Here is a 23,248-nt window from a genome sequence, read left to right as displayed (position 1 = left end):
TGGTAGAACAGGCCTTGTGACAGAAGATCAGGGCGCTCGGGAAGACGCCAGAGGACGTCTGCTGTGAGCTGTACGATGTCGGCGTACCATGTACGTCTGGGCCAGTCCGGTGCGATTAGGATGGTTGGAACTTCCTCTTGTTTGATCTTCCTCACCACTCTGGATGTCAGGGGTAGAGGTGGAAAAAATGTACAGGAGCTGGAACTGGGTCCAGTCCTGAACCAGGGCGTCCGCTTTTAGCGCCCGCGGGTCGTGTGTTCTGGCCATGAAGTTGAAGACCTTGGCATTGAAGTGGGATGCCATTAGGTCCACGTCCGGAGTCCCCCAGCGATGGCAGATCTGGCGAAAAACTTCGGGATGGAGAGACCACTCTCCCGAGTCCATTGCTTGCTGGCTGAGGAAGTCTGCTTCCCAGTTGTCCACACCCGGAATGTGGACCGCAGAGAGAACCGAACCTGTGTCTTCCGCCCAGTGGAGAATGTGTGTCACTTCTCGCATCGCCTGGGCACTGCGGGCCCCCCCATGGTGATTCACATATGCCACAGCCGTGGCATTGTCCGACTGTACTCTGATGCGAGAGGCTGCCAGTAAGTGATGGAAGGCTCTCAACGCCAGGAGGATGGCATGAATTTCCAAGATGTTGATGGGCATGGTCGCTTCCGCTGGGGACCACTTGCCCTGTGCTCTGTGGTGTAAGTGCACCGCACCCCAACCAGTCAGGCTTGCGTCGGTGGTCAGAACCTTCCATTGACCCGTGAGAAAGGATTTCCCCTTTGTTAGTGAGGTTGGCTTGAGCCACCAGTGCAGGGCTTCCTGGTTAACGACGTCAGCTGGCACTCCCTGTCGAGAGAAAAAGGGGTTCCTGTCCCATGACTTGAGGATGGGTAGTTGGAGAGGCCTGAGGTGAAGCTGGGCAAATGGGACCGTTTCTATTGCCGCTATCATCCTGTGGAGGACTCTCATGGCAAACCGGAGATCGAGGGGGTTTGCTGAGGAGGGTGTGAACTCCTAGACGGAGAAGCAGTGCCTTGTCCTTGGAAAGGAGCACTAGACCCCTGAAGGTGTTGAATAGCATTCCCAGGAAGGTCAGAGACTGACTCGGGGTTGGTGATGACTTTTATAGGTTGACTAACCAGCCCAGGCGACTCAGAATGTCGATTGTGATTGAGACGCTGAGTTCGTAGTCCTTGAAAGTAGGAGCCTTGATAAGGAGATCGTCCAGGTATGGAACGACTACTATGCCTCTGGAGTGCAGGACGCAGGACGTCCATGGTGGCGGCCATGACTTTGGTAAACCTTCTGGGAGCCGCGGCGAGTCCGAACGGGAGAGCCACGAACTGGTAGTGGTCCTGCTCGATTGCGAACCTGAGAAATATCAGATGGGCGGGTGCAATTGCTATATGCAGGTATGCGTCTTGTATGTCTATGGAGGCGAGAAATTCTCCCTTCTCCATGGACGCAATGATGGACCGAAGGGACTCCATGCGGAAGTGACATACCCGTACATATTTGAGGACTACGAATAGATTGGAGTAGAACCATCGGAAGCGCTCGGCCGCGGGGACCGGTACTATGACTTTTGCTTGAAGAAGTGATGAGACCGCTTGGCGGAAGGCACGAGCCTTGGCTGGCGGTTTTGTTGGAACAGACAGAAAGAGTCTGTTTGGTGAGTTGGAAGTGAACTCTATCTTGTATCCCGAAGACACTAGTTCCCTGACCCACCTGTCTTCTGTAATAGGCAGCCAGACTTGATGAAAGAGCAAAAGTCGGCCGCCTACGTGTGGGGTGTCTTCCGGAGTCCGTGACTCATGATGAGGAGGAAATCTGAGATTTTCTTCCTTTGGACTTTGATTGGCCTGCTTTTGACTGCCAGGTCTTGTCCGACTATTGCGTCGACCGCGAGTTGTCCCTGCGTGGGGAGGGGTTGCTATTTTGTGCTGGATGCGAGACGGACCAGTCCGAAGAGTTCCGAAAGGATCGGAATCGAGTTTGGTTACGCTTCTTCTAAGTGCGTTTGGGCTTCGGTTGGGGGAGAGAGGTACTCTTACCCCCGGTGGCGGTAGATATCATCGTGTCCAACTGTTCACCAAAAAGTCGACCACTGAGGTACGGGAGGTGCGTGAGGGACTTCTTTGAGGCTGCGTCTGCTTTCCATTCCCGCAGCCAGAGGATACGCCGAATCATGATGGAGTTTGATGCTATCCCCGCTGCACCCATTGCTGAATGCAGAGCTGCATGAAGCATGTAATCTGATACAACTGCTATTTGAACCGCTTGGGCTAAGCCAGGATGGCCTCGGCAGCCCAAACTGAAGCGAACTTGGGAACCAGGGAGGCCCCTGCGGCCTCGAAAATTGAACGAGTCTTGCGTTCCTCCTGCATCCCTGAGGGTTGAGCTATCTGGCAGTGAAAGGACTGACTGTGGTGCTAACCTAGAGACTGGGAGATCCCCTTTGGGTGGATCTGTCCATTCCTTGGTGACCTCCTGTGGGAAGGGGTACCGAGCCTCCAGATATTTGCGATTTAAGGATCGATTTAAACTCTGGGTGGTCAAAGATCTCAGGCGGCTTCAGAGCTCCTTCAAAGGAAATGTTCTGGTGCCTCCGGGGGCGGATCAGAAATGTTCAGCACCCGATGGATGGACGAGATTACATCCTCAACTAGCGCTGTATTGCTAGGGGGGGGATTGGGATCAGGGACCCTTCAGTTTCCTTGTCAGAGTCGGAATCACAGATGTCTTCTGAATCCTGTGTATCGCTAAGGTGTCTCCTGCTGTTGGGGCGGAGGCCTTCTCTGGTCAGGGATCGCTGCGGAGAACTGCATTGTCTGTCCCTGGTAGGGGACGGTCTAAATGACCTGGAATTACGGTGTCTCTCCCTAGAAGGGGATGACCGTGTGCTATGGGATGAAGCATATGAGCATGACCTGTGGGTCCGCTTGCGTCCTGACCTAGACGTAGATGTGCACGGGTCGTCATGTCCCCGAGTCGAGCTCTCCCTTTGCTGGGTAGCCTGAGTCGCGCTCTCCCTTTGCTGGGTAGCGTTCATAGCCGAGGCATGACGCTGCAGAGCTTGAAGCAATGTGGAGGTTAGTTTATCTATAGACTGCGACATCTGAGTGACCCATTGCTGCGTGGCATTAGACCCGAAGCATTGGCAGGGGCTTCTTGGGGCTCCGGCACAGTAGTCTGGATGCAGTCCTGGTAGTGCAGGCACGTGCTGCCACTGGGGAGAGTATTACCGCAGGTTGTACAGAGTGCATAATAGCAGTCCTGCCTGGTTCTTTTCGACCTTGAGTCCTGCATAGTGCACAGGGGTGGCTATGCAGAGTGCAGAGGAGCTTATAAGAAATAATGGATTCACAGCCGAGGAGGAACTCCAGCTGTGATCTTACCCCACCAGTGTGCCTCTAGGTCCAGCGCCGAAGATCCACAGTCCTGTGCCTCCCCGGAGACTGGCAGGCCTGGTTTGTATCTGCCGACCGGTAGCTGCAGGGTTAATCTTTTTCTTGCAGCAGATAATGGCCGCCGGAGTAAATGTTTGAGGAAGAAGGGGGGCGGAGAGCTGAAAAGGGGCGGCAGTTTGCTGTGAAATCACGCCCTTTCAGTCTGGATCCACCCCTTCTATGACACTGTAGAGTGTCATATTTGTCATCCGGGGGGTGGAGAGGGGGTGGCGGCTTCGGCTAGGCCGGAGCCGCGGTCTAAATTAGAAGCCTGATGCCCAAAGGGGCTCCAGGCCGGCGCAGAAGTCCGGGAGGGGACCGGATCTGAACCGGACCCCCCCCGGAATTGAAGGCAGGATAGCGGTGGGGGTATAAGCGGAAGGGGGGCCCTGTGAGCAGTCCCCCTGAGGCACCATAGAGCTGGTGCTGCCGCAGAGACAGGGCGCAGGGAGGCCTGTGTTGTGCCATGCCTGCCTGCACTCCCCCCGGCCCCGACAGGAGCCCGCAGCACGGCTGGGGTCCCTGGATTTCGAACCAGCACCTGAGGGGCTGGGGAATGAGCGACATGGGGAATAGCCATCTCAACTTCAACTGTGCACCCTGTAATAGGGGGCAGAGGAAGGAGCCATGCCGGGAGTCTCGCAGGAGACCCACTTTTCTTCATCTGTAATCCCGTAGGAGAAAACGGAGTAAAAGTTTTAGGTGTGCCTCCTATGCGACACTAAGCAAAAACTGGAGAAGGCCAACGCCGTCCAGGGGTGTATACTGCAGAGGAGGAGCCACGGTTAATCTTTGTCAGATTATGCATAGTGTCACCTCCTAGTGGACAGCAGCATAACACCCATGGTCCTGTGTCCCCCAATGAGGCGACAGACTAAAGAATCTATACATGTTTGGTATCATCGAACTCTTAATGACCTGGGAAATCATAATGCCAGGTCAGTTTTAGCATTTAGTGAACAGGGTAAAAAACAAAAACAAAAAAAAAAAAACCAAAATACAATTGTGAAATTGCACTTTTTTTTTGAAATTTCACCGCACTTGGAATTTTTTTCTCATTTTTCAGTACACTGTGGTAAAATCAATGGTGTGGTTCAAAAGTACAACTCGTTCTGCAAAAAAACAAGCCCTCACATGGCTATATTGACAGAAAAAAAAAAAAAAGTTATGACTGGGAAGAAGGAGCAAAAAACGAAAACTCAAAACTCAAGGTCGTTAAGGGGTTAAAAGTGTTTCCTTGTTGAAAAAAAGGTTGCAATGTGCATACAGTCATGATTCTCCTGTATTTGCAACTGATGGGCTGTCATTTGAACACATGTATACATGTGATCACATGCCAACTCGATTCTCCTGCTCTTCTCTATAGAATATGGACAGAAGTGCAGGAGAATCCAGTCGGCCTCTGACCACAAGTTTACAAACTGCAAACATACAGTCACGTGACCGCCCACGCCCTGCAAATACAGAGGAATCGTGACAATATATATTAGGAGACCTGCTGTGCCTCGCTTCACATTGTGTGCAATTCTCTTGGGACATTCATACATGGTACATAAGTGTTTCCAATGAAAACCTGAAGTGTGTAATGTCGATGCATGAAGCAGTGTGTGTAATACATACAACAGATAAGGGGAAGGGGGTTGGGAGACGGACTACTCCAGTATGTTTTGTTTTTAACTGGATGCTTCTGGTTTCCTCTCATACTCCAAAGACATACTGAGATGGAATTTAGATTGTGATCCCCAATGAGGATAATGATCATGATATATGCAATGCGCTATGGAGGGAGCTGTATAAGCAAATAAAAGAAATAAGAGTAAACACCGCTCAGGGAATAAGCTGATCCCCAGAAATCATTTAATACCCGTTCTATGTATAAGTGACTAAAGGATTATTCTCATCATCTTAAACAAGTAAAGTTGCAAAGTGCTCGTAAAATAAGGCAACTTGGGAAATTAATTTTGAACAAGTGAATTACAGTCTTAAAATAGTGTGACTTTTTGTTTTATTATTTACTGCTCGTTGACTAGGTTACTAGTCACCTCTGCCAGCTAGCAGTGGTGGCCAAACATGCGCAGATCTTAAAAGCCCATTTAAATAAAGCTTCTAAGAGCTGCTCTGAAGCTGGCTGACTATCTGGAGGCACACTACTATCTCCTAATTTGGCCAGTTTCAGTGCCTTTCTGCTCCTTGCATCGGCAAGTACACAGTCTAGGACTGTGGCGGAACAATGCTGCTTGTCCAAACTGGCCATCAAGCAGGAGTGCTCCGCACGCAGAAAGCCAGATGAGAGTGGTGAGCTCCTGCTTCAAAAGATGAGACAAACCCTTTATTGGTGTTTGACTGTTTATATGTAAAGTACCGCTGTTATAAGGAAGCAGTTTTATATATAGTGTAATTACTATGTAAAAGCCATACAAATTTCTAATATTTTGTAATAAATTCTTCACTATATTGAGCCATGTGTTACTGTCAGGGAATACATTATATTCAGAAGCAGCAAACACATGAAGAGTACTGTTATTAGTATTACAAAAACTTACAATAATAAAAGAACGTACCTAGCACAGTAGGAGATAATTGCTCCATGACAGAAGCACTTTAACACTGAATACCCATTACTGGAAAACAGTAAAGGGCACATTTTACTACTAACTTTAGATGCTCAATAACAAATACTGGGCTTTACCTGCTGCCATTTCTTGCTGTTTTTGCTTTTCAACCATTTCCTTTTCACGTTGCTCTTGGAGTTTCTTTGCTCTCTCCAATCTGAAAGAAAGAAATATAGATTGTAAACTTATGTTGGGAAAATATAGAACCAAAAATACGGTGTAACATTTGTTACCTTCTAGCCAGTGCTTCTTGTGCATCCATTGCCGTATTTCTTACTCGAAACGGTGGTGGACTAGGCGGTGTCCGGCTTCGACTGTGCCTTCTAGGTTTGTCAAGTCTCTTCTTTTTTTCACTAGAAGGGTATCAAAACAGATCACTTAATTGAAAGTTTACACAAGTACATAATGCAAGTTAACGAATTTGGAAACTCACCGACTCCTACTTCTACTCTTACTCCTGTGGCGGTGCCTTGATCTAGATCTTGAACGAGAGCGAGGGCGCCTTTTACGATCTCTGCTCCTTGATCGGGACTTTCTCCTATCTCGGCTTTTACTACGGTGCCGCCTGTAACATTAAGCACTCTGTTAAGGATTGCTTATGAGCCTTCAATATTACATGATATGGTTAAAATAAGATGACTAATACAGATTGCCAAATTTGCTCTCAGAAGTTAAAGCATATAAGGCAGTTCAGGTGACATTACAATAAGCTGCCATGAGTGCACAACACTAAACACAATTTCTGACAATTGTAGGACTTGTATCCTGAATTACCACCGGTTTCCCCCTCTGCACGGTCTCTAATTTTTAGTAATCTCAGAGCTAGTGGGCAGACTACCGGCTATACTCATACACAGAGTGATGGATTCCTGCTCCCGCGTCTATGAAGCACCTGTTCAGAATCTGCAGCAGCATGGAGGACAATACACATCGTACAGAACATTTGAACCCAGGACTGGGCCGAGATCAAAATTAGAAAGCACCAGCCTTGTGCGTGTCTCTCACTCTTCCTATCCCTTATCAATCTATAGACTTCAATTGACAACTCTAACCTATCAACTCAGTGAGTTGGGCGTCCATTTAATTTTCCATTAAATTTTGACGAAGACATTTTTCTTTATTCAAATATAAATGTTCAAGTAGCATAGAGAGAAAGAAAAGGCATAAAAGTGGAAAAAGAAACCCTTTACTCTGATAAGATATATTAGAACATGTGCTATATTAGTTGGCACAACTGATTTATGCAACGTCTTTCAAATTGACAGTGATTTTTTTTTTAAATTCTTTAATAAAAATGCCAAGTCTAAGAAGAAAAGTGACAGCAAGCAAAATGTGCACAGTGTTGTGATTTGCCTGTGTGAACAGGCAGTCACGGGACCACATTTATGTGATTTGTATACATGCAGTCATGTGCCATCTAGTCTTATTCCGCTTCTCTCAATTCTCTTCTATTTAGAGAAACCAGCTGACTAGTTGGCACAGGACCACAATTATTTAAATCACATACAGTCACATGCACTGGGATTACAGGTAAATTGTGACAGTGTGGTCAATATACACTGTCACGATTCGGCAGTTTGCAGTCACAAACTTCTTTTCAGCCTAGACAACCTCTAATGATTTTTACAGGGCTGACTGGTTATAAAAGTAGTGTGTTCAGGTTTTACAATGCCAAGAAAAATATGCAATTAAAATAACAAATGATGGGGGCGTGGCCTGGCCGGGCATGTGAGTAGAAGTGAGGCAGAAGAGCTCCTATAACCCTGTCCTGTAATCCTTCCTGCCCGAGGGAATCATTGCTTCACCATTGCTCACCAGGTGGCCTGGGGTCTCAGGAGTGCGGGGGAGCAGTCGGTGGTGCAGAACGAGATGACCCGGCGAGATAGCAAGCAGAGGCAGGCGGCTGGCTCATCACAGCATGAGGGCCAAAATGGTGCCGTGGCCTCTGAGGCGGGAACTGAAACTCCAAGGCAGCGGGAGAAGCGCATGGAGGTGGTGAACAGGCTCTCCAAATATGCGCATGGCGGAGGAGCTGATGAGCTTACACCTGACCGGAATGTGCAGTCATTAAAAAGCACGGTAACTGAGGGGGATGTGGAGAAGGCAGCGGGGGAGGCAACATGAGAGGAATGTGCAGGCTGCTAAAACAACCACCCCCAGCAGAGAGGCTCAGGTTACCAGTGGTGCTGACTCACTGGCAGAGGATGATGAGCCTACTTTAAAGGATGTGCTGCTGGCCATCTCACATAGTAAAGCAGATCTCACTGAACACATAGGGTCTGTGAAAGTGGACATATCTCATATACGCCATGACATGCAGAAAATGAGGGAGCGCCTCACTGCAACAGAAGGCAGAGTGGGGGATTTGGAGGATACTGTGTCTCCTATGACTAAAACACTTAAAACAGCTACTGACTCTATTAACTATTTACTCAACAAAGCGGATGATCTTGAAAATCGCCTAAGAAGAAATAATGTGCGTATTGTGGGTGTGCCTGAGAAAGCAGAGGGCAGAGAGGTGGTGGACTTTTTTGAGAAATGGCTGCTGCAATCCTTTGGAAAAGATAAATTCTCTAAAATGTTCGCTATTGAGAGGGCACACAGGGTCCCCACCAGACCTCCACCGCCTGGGGCACTGCCACGTACAGTTTTAATCAAAATGCTGCATTTTCGTGACAGAGATAAAATCCTACAATTGGCGCGGTCGGCTAATGACTTATGTATAGAGGGGGCGAGAGTGTCCTTCTATCCTGATTTTTCGGTGGAGGTTCAAAGGAGACGCGCCCAATTTCAAGATATGAAGCGCAGATTGAGAGCACTTCAAGTACCCTATGCAATGCTATATCCTGCACGGCTGCGGGTCATAGCACTGGGTGAAACTCATTTCTTTGATTCACCAAAGGAGGCTGCAAAGTGGCTGGACTTAAAAGAGACAAATCAGGACGGGCTGACGCCAATTTTGAGAAGATTCTTGACAGAATATAATATAATAATTCAAGAAATTAGAATTCTAGTGGATAATACTCCGCTGTTGGCTAATGAATCTCGGTTTATAAATGTTATGATTATTATTTTTCAGTTTTTGTATACTGCTTATAACCTGGCTCTCATATATACCTCGGGCAGGCCAATATACTTATATGGTTGTTGAGGTGCTGGTTTCACCTACAATGTATAGTCAGGGTTAAGACACTCTGCCGTTTGAATGTTCTGGGAACGTTGTGTGGGGGGGGGGGGGGGAATGAGGGAGTCTGTGATGCAACTTATGTCGGGGCGCCTCGTGTGCTTAAGGCCTACTAGGCTGCATGAGGCTAAACACCAGACTCTTCATGTTACGGCTGCTGGTATTCATTTGATTAAGGGGGGGGGGGGGAGAGAGATGTTAAATGAGGTAGAAATGGGGGGTAAAAGAACAGAACTTACTTTGATTGGTGCAGACTGTGTATTATTACAATACCATAATCTTGATGATCAGACACACGAGTGTGTACAGAGGGGGGCATGTGACAGTTCATTTTCAATCGTTAAAACATGGTTAAGCAGATTAATGTAGTATCCTGGAATGTTAGAGGTATGGGAGATCACAACAAAAGATTTGCGGCACTTAAATATCTTAAGGAATATCGGGAGTCGATAGTCTGTCTGCAAGAGACGCATTGCAATACGGAGGCCGCTGCGGCACTGAGCAAGCTTTGGAGGGGGCCGGCCTATCATTCTATACATAGTACTTACTCTAGGGGGGTTAGTATATTGATTCATCCTAATTTACCCTTTGAATGTGAGAAGTATTTGTGACAGGGAGGGTAGGTATGTATGTCTAGTGTGCAGAGTGGCTGGGCTTAGAATTTGCCTAATTGCTCTATATATTCCTCCACCTTTCTCTATACAGACTTTGCGCCAACTATTCCCGTGGATAACGGAATTTGCTACCATACCCCGGTTAGTTATCGGTGATTTTAATATGTATCTACATGCTGAGCTTGATAAGTATAGGGGTAATGTGGGGGGAGGGGCTGCTCAAGAGACATCGTTGGCAAGGGTCCTGCAGGAAATCAGTCTGGTAGATGTGTGGCGGGTTCGTTTCCCAAATGTTAAGCAGTATTCGTGTTATTCAGCATCCTATTCCTCTCTGTCCAGAATTGACCTGGCTCTGGGAAATAGTCATCTAGTCCCTCTAGTCACTAAAGTAGAATACTGCACGAGATTGTTATCTGATCATTCCCCATTATTGGTTGTTTTGGGGGTCGATCCTGGCACCATAAACAGAAGGGCACTGTGGAGGTTTAATCCCTACTGGCTGGACGTATTCGGGGAACAGTTAGATTTAGCAGGTAAATTGGAGCATTTCTTTAAAGACAATATAGGCTCTGCTCCTTTAAATACGGTATGGGAAGCCATGAAGGCGTTCTTAAGGGGGATCCTGATTAAGGAAATTTCCATGATCAAATCCAAAAATAGGGCTCGTACTCAGGAGTTGCGGAGGGAAGTAGACATATTGGAACAGAGGTATGTTGGGTCTCCAATCATAGAGAATAGGGAACACTGGACTCGGGCACAGGCTACACTAAATGACCATATATTGAAACAAGCAGAACATAAACGGTTTTTTCTTAAACAGCTATTTTATGTGGAGGGAGAGAGTGCAGGGCACTTGCTGGCCACTATAGCAAAGGCCCAGACTGAGGCTCCTATGATTGCAGCTATCAGGGATACTAGGGGTGCGGTAATTACTGATTCAAAGGCTATAATGGAAGAATTTTTTCAGTTCTACAGACAATTATTTGCTTCCAAACTGACTAAGGCGCAAAGGGACATAGATCTATACCTTCATGATATGCAAATACCATGCCTAACAGATAGCCAGAGAGAGCAACTAGATGCACCAATCACCCTGGAGATGCAGGAAGCTTTAAAAGATTTTCAAAATAACTAAGCCCCTGGTGCTGATGGGATCCCCGCGGAAATTTATAAGGAGGCTGGGGGGGTTTTACTTCCCAGGTTACTGGAAGTGTTTAAAGAAGCGAGGGAGGGGGGGGCCTTGCCGGCTTCAATGAGGGAGGCTAACATAGTTCTTTTGCCAAAACCTGGAAAGGATGCACTAAACCCCGAATCATATAGGCCAATATCTTTACTCTCGGTAGATGTAAAAATTTTAGCTAAGGTCTTGGCTACCAGATTGGTGGTGGTTATTACACATCTGGTTGCAGAAGACCAGACTGGGTTTATACCGGCCAAGTCGACGGCAATTAACTTGCGTCGGCTTTTTCTTAATCTACAAATGCAGTCACAAAATGCAGGTGGTAGGGCAGTACTATCACTTGATGCCGCTAAGGCTTTTGATAGTGTCGAATGGGAGTATTTATGGGCTGTTTTGCGAAAAATGGGGTTCGGTACTGGATTTCGGGCCTGGGTATGGCTTCTATATAACAATCCGGTAGCTCGGATTAGAATTAATGGTAATCTTTCTGGTAGCATTGAAATGGGCAGGGGCAAGCGTCAGGGCTGCCCGTTGTCTCCCCTACTGTTCGCCCTGGCTATGGAGCCATTGGCTGTTAAGCTTCGTTCCAACAGTGAAATTCAGGGTTTCCGCTACAAAACACTGGAGGAGCGGGTGGCCCTATACGCTGACGACCTTCTGTTGTTTTTGGGTGACACGGAGCAATCTCTGATGACAGCTATGAATTTAATAAGGGAGTTTGGAGACCATTCTGGCTTACGGATTAATTGGGACAAATCAGTTCTTATGCCGGTTGATGGTTTGTCTCAGAATACTAGGGTAGGGAGTACTTGCTTGAAGGTGGTGCGAGAATTTAAATATCTCGGAGTTAAAGTGACCACATCTATCGGAGATTATATTCCTTTAAATTTACCTGAACTGCTTACTAAATTTCAACAAAAGGCCAATACTTGGAGCAAACTTCCCCTATCAATGGTAGGTCGAACAACTTAATTAAAATGGTGTTAATGCCCCAATTATTATATATCCTTCATAATTCACCGGTTTGGATCCCCATGAGAATATTTTATAAATTTCAGGCACTGTTTCGGGAATTGATCTGGAAAAAAGGGGTGGCCAGAATCAGTTTGGATACACTTCAAAGGCCCAAAGATCAGGGGGGACTAGCCGCACCTAATCCATGGATATATTTTCTAGCTTCTCAAATGCAACAGCTCTGGTTAATCCAGGGGAACCTAGATAAACTGATACGTCTACTCTCACACAATCTGCCAATTACCTCCTTTCTAGAAACAGGAACCTCGGGGTGGGATGCTAGGCGACACCTCCCGACCCTAACACTTATGGGGAAAACGTGGCAGAAAATCAAATTGTTGTTGGGAATAAAAGGCTTTACCCCGTTGTGGCATAATGTGGGCCTTCCAGAGATCCATAAATTGAAAGGATTCGGAATATGGGAAAAATTGGGAATAACTAATGTGGCGCAAATATTAGAGGGGGAAATATTTAAATCGTTCCAACAAATAAAAGAAGAATATTGTATTCCACAAACTAGTTTTTACTTTTATCTCCAATTGAGGCATGCATGGTTTGTACAGCCGCGACATATGCAAAGTAAAATCCAACATCATCTACTGTTTAACACATTATTATGCCATAGAGGTGGGAAGGGATTGATTTCCAGAATTTACGGGATACTTATGCAGCAATTTCAGTGGGACAGACCCTTAAATGTTAAGGAGGAGAGGTGGGAACACGACATTGGTACTATAACCTCGGAAGAATGGGAAGATGTGGTGGGGAGCGTTCCGATACTATCTACATGTGAGGTACATAGACTTTCACAGTTGTACTTATTACATAGGGTATATAGAACCCCCAAATTTCTACAGCGCATTGGGGTAAGGAATGACCGTATGTGTCCGAAATGTGGAAAGGAAGGAGCAGATCTTATGCATATGATGTGGACGTGTAGAAAGGTCGCTGTATTCTGGAATGAGTGTGTGCAATACATTAATGATGTGTTTGAGTGTAATTTACCCCTATATCCTAAAGTGTGTGTATTAGGCCTTGTAGAAATAATAGGATGTGAAGAGGATGAAATAATAGCTGTTAAGAGGACTCTATACCAGGTCAGAAAGCTTATAGCTGCACATTGGTTGGATCCCTCCCCTCTCAGGCTCCAGGAATTTTTGGATAGAATGCGTCTTTTATTGAGATTAGAAGAGGGAGTGTACAAAAAGTGGAAGGCTATACGTAAATTTGATAAAATCTGGGGTAAATGGAATATGTTTCATGGTCATCATATTATGTCTATTTTAAATATCACTTGAGTTTGAAATGTTGTGGTCTCTCATGTTCTGTATAACTAATTACTGATTATCAGATATTAAGCTCTGTACCCATGGATCAAATTATTAATGCTTTAACAGTCGGATAAGCTATATGATGGTATACGGTCTGTAACAAAAATTTGCTTTTGCCATATGGTTCTTGGGGCTGTTATGGGTGGGGGGAAGGGGAACGGGTGGGTCTTGAGAGGCACTGCTAGTTTAGTGATGCCTCACTGTTGTTTATGTATAATGTTATAAAAAGTTTTTTAATAAAAAATATCTGATTTAAAAAAACAACAACAAATGATACATTAGAAGCTCAACAAAGCTTACCGGTCACGTGATCGAGACCTGGAATGACTTCTACCTCTAGACGATCTCTTTTCTTTCCGTCGATGTCTTTCCTCTCCATTTTCTGATGAATTAAGCCTCTCCCTCACTTTGTCTATATGCTCTTTATCAAAGTCATCAGATTTGTGTTTCTTGGAGGATTTGTCTTTGGATTCATGTCTTCTTGCCTGTTTTAACAAGAAGTTGGTTCTTTCAGGAAAATAGTGCAACAAAAAGAGTTAGTATGAGAGTCAAGTGATTGACATATGTTGTGATGTAACTTCTGTAACCTTAGTAAAAAAAAAATTAACTAAGGCTTCAAATCTGGAAGTTAAAATGGGTATCAACAGAGATAAAGCTCAATAAAGTCCAATCAGAATATTTCTTAGCAGCATCTGAACTAAAATACTCACAAAACAGCCTTATTTCCTATTTGGTTTTTTTATACTAAAATGGGTCAATTATAGGCAACTTATCTGGCTGCATATCCATTGCAATGACCCCCCCCCCCCCCCCCCCCAAAAAAATAGACTTTCAAGTACGGTCTGCATTTACAGCTTAAACATGGCACTTTGATGGTTTTCAGAGTGAAACATGGTGACCCCTTTGGTGCAGCATGAACTCTTGACCTCAAGGTATCCAATGTGGACACCAACTTCAAAATAAGTATGGTAACTACATACACTGAACTATTAGCGTGCAAGTCTGGTCTATAAAGGGAAAAATACACCAAATCAATCTAAAAATGTTGAGTTTCAAAATGAATTCATAAAGATATGTACAATTTTTTCCCCCATAAAAACATTGCACATTACTGTGAACCAGCTAAACCATTTATTATCCAAAGTGAGAAATATTTACCTGCTAAATTAAACGGTAAGGAGCAGCGATTACATCATTTACCACCTGAGTTTATTCTATAAAGTAAATCTACCACTTAAAGGCAGCAATGCTGTTCTTATGGAGGGAAAGCTGACAATAGCAGCTGCTGGGAAGAAGCCAAAGTTTTCTTGTCATTTTGATATGCTGCCCGATATACTCAAGGGCCTGTCTACAGGTTCTTTCAAGACTTTCATTCTGGAAATCACTAGTGGTCCAACATCACAACTTCAAACCGGTCATTTCTTTTATGAAATCGCTTATTTTGACTAAACTTCCACGTCATACATTGTATTCTATCTTTTAATCTGTATAACCAAGGCAGACCACCAGACCGTGCTGGGTAAACTGAACAGTAGATTTTATAAAAAAAAAGGTTTTTATGACAACAAATTAGAGACACTGAAATGTGAAGTTTCAATAATTGATTCCCTAAGAGGAGACATTTAGTAAATTAAACATGTGCTTACAAACAAACATAAAAATGGTTAGAGGAATGGTTGTTAGCAAGGCTGCTTTTTAGTGACTGCATCACTGGCATCAACCTTCAATTTTTAGCTTACATGACCATACAACTTACCAAATACCATTCCCCATACCAAAAAGTATTGGCATGCACACACCTGCCATTTTAAAAATACACCACGTAACCATGACCTAATGTACAGAAATTGTTTTTCTGTGTAGTAATGCAAAATGTAAAAAAATTATATGGCGCCATAAGAACAACAGATGTATTAATGTTACCTATAAATTTACATTCTCTAAACCATCCACCATTGCGTTTGGACATTCCTTTTGTCTGTTCTGTTTTAGGAACAGACAAATGGAATTAAAGGGCAATCCCCAGCTTCATTAATGGATATTGTCAGATACTGTTTGTAAATACAAACAATTTTGCAATTTACGGCTTATTAAAATGTTCAGCTGTTCTTGAAATACTAACACTAGTGGAGAAATATTGAACTTGATGGACCTAACAGTTATTTACAGCTCGTTGCCTTGGAGACGGACCACCGCTGTTCGGCAGCAGAGCATGTGTACTGCTTGCGAACTGGCCAGGGTGGTTATCCCGTAATACCAGCCAGTTACAGTATAGTGATAAACCAGACAGCAGTGGTGGTCGGGCTCCTAGGCAACAAGCTGTAAACAAAAGAAAAGTTAATCTCAATAACGGATGCAAATTTTAATTAATAGTAAACTGCAAAATATGATTGATTTTACAAGTAGTACTCTATGATATCTACCCATGAAGATGGGAATAACCCTTCAATGGCCAAAACTAATGCATTGCATAAGTGATGCAAAACGAAGCAAAATGGCCCAACTGATTATTATAATTTGGTTTCCATCTGGCTTCTGTTATGTGTCAACTTATAGAAAAGAGAAAAAAACACAACAAGTTTCGCATGACGCAATTTTTCATTCATTCTAAAAATAGACAAAATAGAGCCTAGATAGACCCCATAATATTCAATGGAGCCCCTCTGGTTCCACTTGTATGACTTATGAAAAGGATCCGTTTGACACTTAGTTTGTCTGTTCCGATAACAAAACAGACAAACAAATGTCAAAGTGCAAGTGTGAATATAGCCTAAGATTCATTTGTTGCGCCAACGTTCTACCTGTCACCATATGAAAATAAATTTACTCAATATGAATTAATGAAGATCAAGGCTTGGCAATTTTCATTAAACTCAGACATCCCAATATTGGTTTCTCTGCTTTGCAGTTAAAAATTATAAGATCACAATTTTCCTTTTTATTTAATTCTAAAATCTATTAGAAATCAGGGTTGTGGGGTGCATGCCAGGACCTTGCCTGTAAGTTTGGACCCAAATCCTGGAAGTAGTAGAGTGTTAGGTCATTTATATAAGGCAGATTCCACAGATCCGTGAAACACAGATCGTTCTTGCATTGGAAGATGCGGTCTATGTTTCACAGATGAGCGATTTAGAACGTTTTTTTTTTTTACAAATTTTACTGAGTTATGTTTTGAAAATAATTTTGCTATGGACTATATCTTTTTTTTAAACAGATCTTGTTGATATATACTCATTAAAGCAAAACCGCATGCAAGATTGATTCCATTATTTTGGTTTGTTTTTTTGGAACATGGTTATCAAATTCAGAATTTTTAGTGAAAGGGACAAAACTAAGACAGCAGATAAAAAGACATGACCATCCACCCTACAAAAAACATACAATAAACTAATATATGAAGGAAAAAAAGCCTTCAATGATTTTATGATAGGTTAGAAATTCGGAAGAAAATTATCAATAAACAATAATTATGGTAGTAAGAGTAAAAAGAAATAAGATGATTTTAACAAAAATATTAGAATCTCCCTAATAGGAGAGGATGCATGGTTATAGAAATGACACCATGAACCCTGAGAAGTGAATCTCTGGAATTACTAAAATAAATCAGCTGTGGCTCATGGTCAGTCTCTATAGCATATTTTGGAGAAAAACAAGATTTTTATGAGCATAATATATTTTATATATATTTCAGGCAAACAGTACAAAGACATACACAACATATCTTGCTGTAATTACATTTGGGAGAGAATTCCACCTTGAGACAAACTTACAAGCTGAATTTACAGGTACCTGGATACAACAGAGGTCTTTCTGCTGTAAGCATTTATCAGCTGTCATAACTCAAGTAAAAGAAAAGAAGTTTGTCCAGTGGCTCACTGATTAAAAGGTGGAATTCCCATTAACAGTTCACTCAATGTATTTCATTAGGCAAGTAGGAGGTTGAATAACGTATAGTTACCTTATCATGAAGTAGGCTTATTATTTTGCTATCTGAGTCTGGAGCGTCTTCAGTTCAGTCTCTTCGTGCTTTAGCACGCTGAGTATGATTTATTATAGAAATGTTATCATGTGGTCGAAGCACAATAATAAACTATATATAAATGCTTCCTATTATGGCGATCACCAAAAATATTGTAAAATATTAGTCCAGCTTCCAGTATCAATCTTGTACCATTGTTTTGCACTAGTTCTATAGAATACTGAGCAGCCACATTACAAAGAGGTAGAAAAAAGTTAATATGTAATGAGATAGCATCCCAGCTGTAGTCAAATGTACTAAACCAACAGTAAGGGTGAATTCACAAGTGGCAGATTTAAAGCAAAAAATGTTTGTGGCTGTCATATTTATGTGGATTGGGCATGTAAAAATCCAACACTATAATATGCACCGAACAGATTTTTAGCCACAAAAACTTCTACAACAAATCTGTCGCAAGTATAAATACCTATGAGGTGGTAACAAAAGGTCTCCAAAATTTGGAAACAGATGAATAATCCGGATAAAATAAATTTCCCATTCACCTGTGCTCATTGTATAATTCATATAGATACTGCTGAAGCTGTAATAAATACAATGTCAGGCTTTTTTTTTAAATAATAGATGAGTACCAGTTGCAATAATCTGTAAATGTCGAGTCCAATAAATTCCATCCAACTCCCCCATGTACTTACCGTTTAGTAAAAACAATTCCTACATAAACACACACAAAAACAGTTATGTTACACTACAAAATATTAATTACCTCTTTGCTTCTGCTCCTACTCCTATGCTTCTTTCCTTCATCTGTAAAACAGAAAAATCAATAGGTGTAGAATCACTAGAACAGAATTATATATATTATAAAAAAAGATGCAGAACTACATGATAGGACTAAGGCTAGATTCACACATCCTTGTGATACTATCTGAGAGAAACAGGCCTAGTTTTTTCTCAGGTGTCAACCTAGTTGCATCAGTTTTTGTTCTCGTTCCCTTTTTTCAGCAGAGTTCAGATACTGTCTGAACTCTTTTTTAGCCATTAACTCGTCATGTATCAGTTAAAAACAGATGAAACTAGTAAGGAACACAGAAGTACAAAGTATGTTGTCCTAGTTTCATCTGTGTCTCACGGCCCCCATAAAATTTATTGGCAGAACCTGAGCCGCAAAACAGATGAGAACAGGACATGCTTTCAAGTCTAAAAGGGGTTCTCAGACAAATGTACTAAAATAAATAATACCCATTTAAGAATTAAAATTTTTCTAAATATCTTCACTTAGAAAAAAGGTATCTGAAATGTAGGACAGTGTGTGCTCTATGGGTCAGTGTGCTGTCCGAGAATAAAAAGCAAAAAAGGACAGCACTAGGATGTGTCACATGGATGTGTGACAATACCTTTAGTAGAGCTTATTTTAATCTGAAACTATAGAAAAACATAAGTTTGTAAAGAAACTACAGTGAAAAAGTACAACATTTTTTAAGCAAAGCTATTTATCACAATATTGCTTCTTTTTACGGTTTAGGATGTTTTGAAGCTGTAAAAAGAAAAAAAAAAAAAAAGTTTCTTTCAGATAAACAAATTCTCAGGCTAGGTGACTAGGTCCGTGCACTCATCCATGTGGCAGATGTATGACTAGGTCCGTGCACTCATCCATGTGGCAGATGTATGCAGGAGCTGCCTGCCATGAAAGCATGCACTGTCTTGCCTGTTCAGGTGCATTCAGTGCCAACAAGACTGTGGTTCTTCTGACCTTAAGGCCATGTTCACATGTAAAATACTGACCAAATACTTAACATTAGTATTTGTAAGCCAAAATCAGGGGTGCATGAAAAATGCAGAAGGGGTAACGTGTTTCTATTATACTTTTCCTCTGGTTGTTAGCACTCCTGGTTTTGGATTACAGAAACAGACAAAGCGATAGAGAAATACTGAACGTGGCCTAAAACAACAGCCTCATTGTCATGTAATAGGTTCTTAGTGTTCGTCAGGTACTGCAGCAACAGCACGGATTGTAGAATATGGTCATGTGAATGCAGCCCAACACTGTTCAATAAGCCGTTTGCGCGCAGTTCGTTGTGAACATGGACAACACATTGCCTCTGCACACGATCCGGAGACACTGTGGGTTTGATGCTGTGAGATGTGCAGCGTCAAACCCACAGCGTCCAGATGTTACAGCATAGTGGATGGGATTTCTAGAAATCCCATGTCCACTATGGGTCCCCATGCACCTGTGGATCACCCACGGAAAATGACATGCGGCGCGTCTTTCCAGACTGCAGCATGTCAATATTCGTTGCGTGTCCGCATACGGACTTTCCTCATAGACCTAAACTGTAAGAGGAAAGTTCACATGTGAAAAAAAATAGTGCCTCTCATTTGGATAATGAGCGGAAGCCTCCTCGGCTATTCCTGAGTGTCGGGGCCACAGGCTGGTACGCATCGTGCGCACAGCCTGACACTCACTTCAAGACCTCATAAGAGTACACTCAAATTGGAACCATATAGTTCTTCATATCATTTAAGGGGATATGTGCACCCCCGTTCTGCAGACTATGTCCCAGAGACGGACTCACTGCTACAAGCTGTATGCCAAGGGACTTGTCACTTGTCCAGAGCACACAGTGCTTTCATGAAGTATTCAAAAGATTTAAGGTACCGTCACACTTAGCGACGCTACAGCGATCCCGACAACGATACGACCTGGCAGGGATCATTGCTGCATCGCTATGTAGTCGCTGGTGAGATGTCAAACAGTCAGATCTTCCCAGCGACGCAGCAACGATACGGCGACCCGTATAAAGATGCATGCCTGTGTCTCAGTTCTGAGTCGCCAACGAGGTTGTTGGTATTAGGTGTCAAACACACCGATGCATGCTACCCAGCAGGACCGCAAAGATCAAAAAATGGTCCAGGCCAGTTTGACACGAACAGCGATCTCACAGCAGGGGCCTGGTTGCTGCTACGTGTCAAACGTAGAGAGATCGCTGCTGAGTCAAAAAACTTGTGACTCAGCAGCGATCTCGCTTAGTGTGATGGGGGCTTTAGACTTGTAAATTGTGTCTGAAACCATCCGAAATGCTCTAGCTTACCAGTCTTCCTTTTACGCTCCCTTGAACGTGAACGGGACCTTGAATAATGCCTATAAGCTTTAGGGGACTTTGAAGGGTCACAATGCTCCATACGTTTTTCTAATGTCGGTGACAAGCTTCCAGGAGATCCATCTTCCCGCTCTGGGTCACTAGACTGTAAAAAGATGTATTAAAAAAAATGTTACTCTCCATTCAAACGTCTTTTCACAATGCTACTTGTCTGTAAGGCTATGTTCACATCATGGATTTTTCAGCGTTTTTTTGGTGCAGATTTTTATGCAAATTTTCAGCTGACTTATACAGTACTAGCAAAGTCTATGAGAAACCAGAAGTCTCATGTTTTTTTTGTTCAGTATTTTGTGCCTTGAATGTTTTTTGGGAAATTAGAGCATGTTACTTCTTTCAGCATTTTTTCACCCATAGGAAGTAATCGGAGGTAAAAAAAAAAATGCACCAAAAACACAGGTACCATTTCTTTCAGTGTTTTGATGGCAAAATAGAATGGGGTTCTTTTTTTCACAGAACGTTATGTACATGCATAAATAGAGACAGAAGAACAGTGAACAAAACATGCTGAAAAAACGCATCAAAAAAGGCACCAAAACCACAAGAAAAATCTGCAGCAAACCTCCCTTGAGAGATCGGGTTTTGCTGCAGATTTGTGACGCAAAAAAAAACATGATGTGTGAACATAGCCTTACACTTCAAATATGTTCTCCATATAATATCCTTTGTTTAGGTGTAAAATATTATTTGTTTAACACTTAAAACAAGACCATATTTAGTTAGTTTTTCTGAGTTTGGCCTACAAATACTACATGTGCACACTATCAGTATTTGGTCAGTTTTTTACCTCAGTATTTGTAAGCCAAAGGCAGAAATGGAGCAGTGAAAGAAAAAGTCTAATAGAAACGGCTTTGGATTAGATACTGAGGTAAAACACTGACTGTGTGAACGTGGCCTAATAGTGAGCGGCCATTAATATACACGTACAGGCAGGGGATACACACAGGACCCACCACAACCCACACTGGACAAGACCACGGTAAGCCGCTGATAATGGCGCTGTTACGTGCATTACTGCCAGCGAGGGGCCTAACAGCAGCTGAACATCCGGGGCTACTACAGAGCTGGCCGCAGGGAACATGGCGGAGTCGCGGCGCCATTTTCCCAAGCTCTGGATCTTCCTACACCTCCTGTAGGCCATTACGGGCATACACCTACCGCCATGGTTAGTAGAAAAGAGAATGGCTCCCGCCTTCTGCCGCGCTGTCCGGATCTATGGCGCCTCCAGCTGAAGTCCCACAGCCCAACAGCGTCGACCGAATGAGGCGGGCGTAGCACGAATACCCGTATGTGGAAACACAAAGGAAGCAGCCTTCGCGCTGAGCATTCTGGGAACGGGGCGTGACGTCAGGGCAACCTAGCAACCTCACGTCACTGTCCCCTTCCCGCCAGATTCAAGCGTATGAAGTGCTCGCGGGCGCCGCGGGTAGGTGATGAGGGGGTGAGGTGATTGATAGACGGGTGAGGTGGGTGGAGCGGGCGGCCTGGTGAGTGAATGCTCCATGCACACAGGGCGAGCAGCCCCCTCACATGGCTGTCAGGGCCAGCTTTCCATCATTCCGGATTATCCAATACTCCAGACTAATGTCCTCTCACGGTAGAGTCCTGATGGGCACCGTTCAGGCCGGGGGGCTGGTGGCCCAATGTTTACTGATCATAGTGGTGATGTGAGGGCATGCTGCTGTGCGCAGAGGCCCCTGCTCTGCCTAATGGGGGGTTGCCCATTCTTAGATGGTTTGTCCAATGGAAGCCCCCTCTATTTCTTCCATATGTTAAAGCATGGCAATATTCACATGATGTAAAATAGGGATGATGAATATTATACATAAAACTCTGGAAACATGGGGAGATCTCTTAAGCTGGCAAATGTGGATGCACCCAGGGTGAGTGTTGTGCCAATGTGTTTGTTGTGTGTAATGCCGGGATGCCCAGTGTCCAAATGTGTAACCGCAGGGCCGGCATGAAGGTGGAGCTGTTAGAGGATGACATTTTACACCTCAAGACACCCAAGAAGGACGTCCCTAAAAGCCGCCATTTAGGCTGGGTGCCTACGTAGCGTTTTTCAAGCGTTTATGCTGCGGAATTTCCGCAGCGGAAACGCTTATGAAACGCTAGGTAATCCGCACCCCATGGTCCCCAAGGGGATTCCGCTTGTTCTATGCACATGCTGCGGATTTTTCCGCAGCGTTTATGCTGCGTACAAAAATCCGCAGCATGTCATTTAATTTTGCGGAAGCGCAGCGGAACTCCCGCCATTGACTTGCATTGAGACGCATAGAAACCGCGACTGTACATTTTTACAAGCGGCTTCTATGCGTCTCTATGAGCGGATGGTACCCAGTTCTGGAGGAGAGGAGACTCTCATCCAGACCTGGGTACCATTCTACCTGTAAAAAAAGAATAAAATAACAAATAAAGTTTATATTCACCTGTCCGGCGGCTTCTCTCTGAATGCCGGCATCGCTTGAGGACCTGCGGTGACGTCACAGTCATGTGACCGCAGGCCCTTCACCGCTCTGTCTCGCGATATGCCGGCAGCCGGGAACCAGCCAGGAAGCAGCGCTGCAGCCACGCCGGGGCCTTGGGGGTGAGTATAGCTTTATTTGTTTTCATTTTTACGGTTCACACTGTATAAATCCATGCTGTTTGCATGGATTTATATAGTGTGACCTAGTTGTCAAGCACTTTCCAAGTGATGCTATCGCCTGGAAAGCGCTTGTCAATCTGCATGCG

General features: G+C 43.9%; 2 protein-coding genes across 3 annotated transcripts in view; one reads left to right on the top strand and one right to left on the bottom strand.

Moving 5' to 3' along the window:
• The window catches only part of RSRC2 (arginine and serine rich coiled-coil 2), a 29,194-nt gene extending 7,328 nt beyond the window's left edge, over positions 1-21,866 (bottom strand). The window contains exons 1-7 of one of the 2 annotated variants that reach the window (XM_073676235.1): positions 21,674-21,866; positions 20,450-20,603; positions 18,121-18,161; positions 13,679-13,863; positions 6,489-6,620; positions 6,289-6,408; positions 6,133-6,212 (exon numbers count right to left, since the gene is read on the bottom strand). In XM_073676235.1, the coding sequence (XP_073532336.1) occupies positions 6,133-6,212; positions 6,289-6,408; positions 6,489-6,620; positions 13,679-13,863; positions 18,121-18,161; positions 20,450-20,603; positions 21,674-21,679 (718 nt within the window). In that variant the 5' untranslated portion in view covers positions 21,680-21,866. Of the gene's footprint in view, positions 1-6,132; positions 6,213-6,288; positions 6,409-6,488; positions 6,621-13,678; positions 13,886-17,336; positions 17,415-18,120; positions 18,162-20,449; positions 20,604-21,673 lie in introns of those variants that run through there. The other variant, XM_073676236.1, reaches the window with a different exon arrangement.
• The window catches only part of LOC141261709 (kinetochore-associated protein 1-like), a 95,867-nt gene continuing 94,478 nt past the window's right edge, over positions 21,860-23,248 (top strand). The window contains exon 1 of the mRNA XM_073676237.1: positions 21,860-21,941. The gene's annotated coding sequence lies outside the window, so the exon portion shown is untranslated. The remainder of the gene's footprint in view (positions 21,942-23,248) is intronic.

The sequence above is a fragment of the Phyllobates terribilis genome, unplaced genomic scaffold, assembly GCF_046119375.1.
Source record: "Phyllobates terribilis strain yellow unplaced genomic scaffold, ASM4611937v1 Scaffold_1__5_contigs__length_1240528914, whole genome shotgun sequence".
In the NCBI taxonomy this organism is placed as follows: domain Eukaryota; kingdom Metazoa; phylum Chordata; class Amphibia; order Anura; family Dendrobatidae; genus Phyllobates; species Phyllobates terribilis.
This window is presented reverse-complemented; position numbering and strand designations above follow the sequence as displayed.